This window comes from Cynara cardunculus, unplaced genomic scaffold (genome assembly GCF_001531365.2).
Source record: "Cynara cardunculus var. scolymus isolate 2C unplaced genomic scaffold, CcrdV1 Un_Scaffold_8743, whole genome shotgun sequence".
In the NCBI taxonomy this organism is placed as follows: domain Eukaryota; kingdom Viridiplantae; phylum Streptophyta; class Magnoliopsida; order Asterales; family Asteraceae; genus Cynara; species Cynara cardunculus.
The window spans coordinates 6287-11793 of record NW_020204434.1 but is presented as its reverse complement, the minus strand read 5'-3'; the positions used below and the strand labels follow the sequence as shown (position 1 = coordinate 11793).

At 31.6% G+C, this 5507-nt stretch overlaps 1 protein-coding gene across 1 annotated transcript; it reads left to right on the top strand.

Annotated features, from left to right (window-relative positions):
* Nucleotides 1-3058: 3058 nt before the first annotated feature.
* LOC112505155 (putative serine carboxypeptidase-like 52) lies at nt 3059-4665 on the top strand (the record flags this gene model as incomplete). Its single annotated transcript, XM_025109101.1, has 6 exons — nt 3059-3145; nt 3234-3404; nt 3486-3557; nt 3883-4031; nt 4124-4295; nt 4390-4665. Coding segments are annotated over 6 exons (735 nt in total), but the record flags the coding sequence as incomplete, so codon positions are not given.
* Nucleotides 4666-5507: the final 842 nt, after the last annotated feature.

Genomic DNA, 5507 nt, shown 5'->3' with positions numbered 1-5507 from the left:
GTTACGTAATCTGAAACATATTCCTAAATAAATACTCCAAAAGACGGCTAAAATAAAACCGTTTGAACCGTTTACAGCGGAAGTCTTTGAATCGCTCAAAAATTAACTTAAGTTCTAACCCACCTCATACCAGGTTAAGTTACAAAAGATCGACACAACGCTGATAGACAAAAGACTAAAAGTAAGATGATAATTAACAACTCTCTAAGCGTGTCATTTGCCCTTATCCAATCTCGAACTACCTGGCCCTGAGATGCATACTATAGTCAGCTTATAAAGCTCAGTGAATTCATGGTTTGCGTGAATAAAATCATATCTTGACATATATATATATATATATATATGCATGCTTTATAATAAAAGTCACAGCTAAATATATATATATATATATATATATATATTTAAAACACTGAAAATAAGAGATCTCATAATGTTTAGTCGGGTATGAGTCATTTAGTCACAAACACGCCCTGGGTTGATATTTCAATCACCCACTTGTCCGGGTAGTGTTTTATACTGGTCGTGACTTATTGGTCAAATGCCCACCCATGAATCATAAAACTTTAATATGGAATAGCATGCTAGAGTTATTCGAAAACTGATTAAACACATAGCATGCAACCATTCACAAAATAGCATACATGTAAAATATATCATAACATGTGTGTAATTGAGATATCATGCACACGTACACATCATCAACAATCCATATCATGCAAAAATAATTTGTACTTAGGTATGCATCCTAGTGAAATCTCATAAAGACTCACCTGATAACGAAGGTTGCTTAACTAATGTCGCTGAATGATAACCTACAATTTATAATAGCAAATATCATATAAATGATTAATTTCTCCCAAAGGCTAACATAAAAGTCAACTTATGGTCAACTACGTCAACTAAGGTCAACCTTGGTCAACTATGCTTAAGAACGCTCCACACATTAATTAAAATTATAGGAACCGCGAGTTCCGACATAAGGTGTATCGCCTAGCAATATATCTTAAAACGACATCGTAAACGTGATTATTAAGTTATCTATTATATGATAGACATGTTAATAATTACATATTTCGAGTTAAAAACGTCCTAATAAATTTACAACTCGAGTAACACTTCGTATAGTCAATTATTCATTTTATAACTCCATAAAATCATTTTTTATAAAATAAATGTCTTGTGACGAAAACGTCTCGTTTAAGATTTGTATGTAAGTAAAGGTGACAACATGTCACACACATATAAATAACGGTCGTTCCATAACTTCAAAGTTCAACATAATTAATACTCGAAATAATGTGAGAATACCAATTTTCCAAGTCTAGTGGCATTTCGGTAATTTATTAAGCAATACTCAAAGTATTGTTAAAATATCGATTCCCTAATTGTGAGGTCATTTTGGTAATTTCATGTGGATAATAATCAAAATAAGACATAGATACCAATTCCCAATACATAGGGTCATTTCGGTAGTTTACAAGGCAAATACGTAAAGTATCGCTAAAATACCGATTTCCATATTGTAGGGTTATTTTGGTAATCTTCATAAGGATTTTATTCAAAATAGAACTTAGATACCAATCCCAAGACATTGGGTCATTTCGGTAATTTATAAAACAAATACGTAAAGTATTGCTAAAATACCGATTTCTAAATATAAGGTCGTTTTGGAAATTTTATAAAGATAATAATATAAAAATGAAACTCATAAACCAATCCCCAAGATATATTGTTATTTCGGTAAATTTTGGAAGCAAATACGCAAAGTATTGCTAAAATACCGATTTTCCATTTATAGGGTCATTTTGGTAACTAAACGAAATAAATAATCGAAATGAAGTCAAAGTTTGCATTTTACAAAATACAAACAAACTTAATAAAAGTCTCATAAAATTATTATGGAGAAAATTATTTCTAGAAATTGAAGGGACTAAATGCTAATTTATGAAACTTAAATATTTAGTGTATATTAATTATAGCAGTGCATAATAAACAACAAAACTTATATTTAATCTATTGGTTAACGCTCCATGCTTTCTAGTTAAAGTCGTGGGATTGAAACCTGCTTTCATCATGCGCCCTTACCATTTTGTTTAAAAGGTAAATGTGACCCAGTCAAAACAGCAACAAAGAACAGCAAGGAACTGCACGATTTCAAGCATAAAAAGCTTGAAAATAGCTCGTTTCTTGACATATTTTCTTCATTTTTTTGCACTAAAACCTTGGTAATATTTTTACCAACATTTTGACATAAAGAACATAATTTTTCGTCAAGAAATGAGTTCCATTTTCTCATTTAAAGTTTTAGTTTTAAACTAAACCGAACGAAACTTTAAACTTCAAAACCGAACCACAAAACACCAAATCTGAAACATAAGGCTAATAGGGTTCCATGGAGGACTAAAAAACGAAGCTAACCATATAAAGAACATGAATTTTGGTTGAGTATTTTACTTCTAATCGACGAAAAACGAGAATTTTTGACTTGAACTTCAACTCCGGTTTTCTCCTTCAAAACTCCACGAAAAACAGAGTGGTTTCGAACTAAATGAAGAAGACAACGAGACCTACTTGAATCTGGTTTTATTTGGCTTATTCGTTGACTAACCGAGCCAATAGGAGAGTTCTAAACATCGCATTGAAAAATCGTTTTCAACTTTTCAGACTTTGTCCTATTTATGAAACAGGTCCCTCAAAGTTGGACCACTTTTTACCAGACACTACCCCTGCACTATGAGAAATGACCTACAACCCCCTGGCTTGACTTTTTCTTTCACATTTGGTCCGATTTTTAAACTTCTTTTAATTTCTTTATTTATTTAATATATATATATATATATATATATATATATATATATATAAGTATGTGTGTGTATGTCTTATAATTCAAAAAGAAAAAAGAAAAGAATATTAAAGAAGATAAATTATTTATTTCTCGAGATTTTTGGGTTTTACAGATATCATCTCCATTTCATCATGGTTCTATTCACATGTTTTCTTCATAATATATAGAGTGTAACTGATAATACTAATTCCCTTTGTGAATTATTAATTATAGGCAACAGAAAACGATTGTCAAGGAGATTATGCAGAAGCCAATTCAAACGAATTGCAATGCATGTCATGTATTGATGAAGTTAACAAAGTAAGAATAACTCACAACTATATATTGTATTTACCTTTGTAATTATTTACTGTGTTTTTAGCCAATACTTTATTTTCTTTCGCGTCAGCGTGTTGGAGACATCAACATTCAACAAATTCTGGATCCCGATTGCGATCCAGCGACCAATTTGGTTAGAAGTGGAAATCCGATTATAAGCGGAAATCAAAAATCTCTACGGCCAACCAATCCAATTAAAATGCTTCCTGCACTATCTTTGCGCAGGGATACTTTTTGTCGAGTAATTATCTCCCTTCTTTTTTTCATACACTTGTTATCATCTATGAATCTGTAAATTTACATGTTGTATACTTTTGAACAGGGTGACTATTATAACTATGCAACACTCTGGGCCAATGATGAAAACGTTATGGAAGCACTTAACGTACGCAAGGTATATATAGCAACCAACAATCAAATGAGGAGAAACAGAATGTTGTGTATACTTTAAAAAAACATCAACCACAAGGGTGGTGTCTGATTGGTTTGAGCTTGACTCCAATGGTCAAAAGTATCAAGAGGTCTCAGGTTCAAATCCAAAAAGGAATAAAAATCCCCTTGTGGGCATGGAGGTTCAAATGTTGTGACTCCGGACTATCTGCAAAGCAGGTGGTCGCCTTGGGATTAGTCGGCTCGCATGGCGGGTTGGATATCCGGGTTAATAAAAAAAATATATTATTATCTAATTTATATATATATAATGTTGCTAAAATATATAGGGAACAGTGAAGGAATGGTTGCTATGTAATTTGGACATGAAATACAATTATGGTGAACCTTCAATGCCATTGTATGAGTTCAATGTCAAAAGCAGTGTTGTCTACCACGAAAAGCTAAGTAAGAGAAACTGTCGAGCTTTGATTTTCAGGTATTGATTTTTTTTATYGTGCTTAATTCTTGGTTCCCTCAAAATGAATTGCTTGTTTAAATCAATTTCTAATTTTGTTTTCTTTGAAATAGTGGAGATCAYGACATGATGGTGCCACATGTGGGCACACGTAATTGGATAAATTCTCTTAATTTGASGATCACAGAGAGTAATTGGGATGCATGGTATAGTAATGGTCAAACCGCAGGATACAAAACCACATACGCTCGTGATAATTATTCTTTAGTATTTGCTACTGTAAAGGTACACCATGTTTTTTTTAAGTTTACATGCATAGGGAAGATATTTGTAATGTTAAAATTAACTAAAATTTTGTCATTTGCCATTAATTTTGTAGGGAGCGGGTCATACAGCTCCAGAGTTCAAACCAGAAGAATGTTTTCAAATGGTTAAGAGGTGGTTTGCTAATGAACCTATCTAAACCAACAATATAGTGTTCTCTAAATGAGATATTCAAGATTCATTGTAGGGTTTGTTTGAATTAGCTTATTTTATTGCACGATTCGTTGGTCATTCAATAGTGAAGGTGATCTTGTAGTATTTGATTTGTTTCAGTGTTTTAATTTGTTATAGATATATTAATAATATTTGATTGATTTCAATAAATTGAGAAATAAGAAATTGTTATATTGAATTTATGGTAAAGGATAAAGCTAGATCATGAAATAGTACCTCTCCAAAACCTAAATGTACATACATATGTATAGATATATAACTATACACACACACACACATACTAGCCAATCAAATGTATTGTTTTTGGTTTAATAACTCGCCTAAGTTAAGTAGTAGCGATAGTTTTATAATTTGTTTTTATTTTTAGTCGGTTATATATAACCCACTTTGGATAATTATAGATGTTGTAGGGTTAGATGTCACAGAACACCCAATAAATCATCATGAATATTTTCTAGGATTTCATAACCCAAATATGTTCAAAACATATTGATTCATAAAATTCATCAAGTGTGAAACAACTCATGGATGTATGTTCAGACTCAAAATAGAGACATTTTGACATGTTTATAGTTTTGCAAATCAACTAGAACTCATCTTACTAGATTTAAGTTAAATCTAGGTTTTACCCCAAAACTTAAGCTTCCTTTGGTAAATAGATGAAACCTTTGAACCAAGCTTCTACTTTCTCTAACAGATTCACGTAGGATTCACACAATAAAATACACAATGAAGTTTTTCTTTCTTTCTTTCTCTCCCAAAACAATGAGATACCACCACAATCAATTCATAGGCGGTGCAAATTTTAATTTTAAAACCATAATTTTCACACTCTCCTATGAGATAAAATAAATATCTCATGCATAAAAATCATAGGCGGTGAAGACTATTTAAACATTTAAACACATAAACAATTTAAATACCTTCTCTTATCAGTTGCTTTCAAAAATCACTCCGAACTTATATAACCGAAAACCCGGTTATCACATGAAGATACAC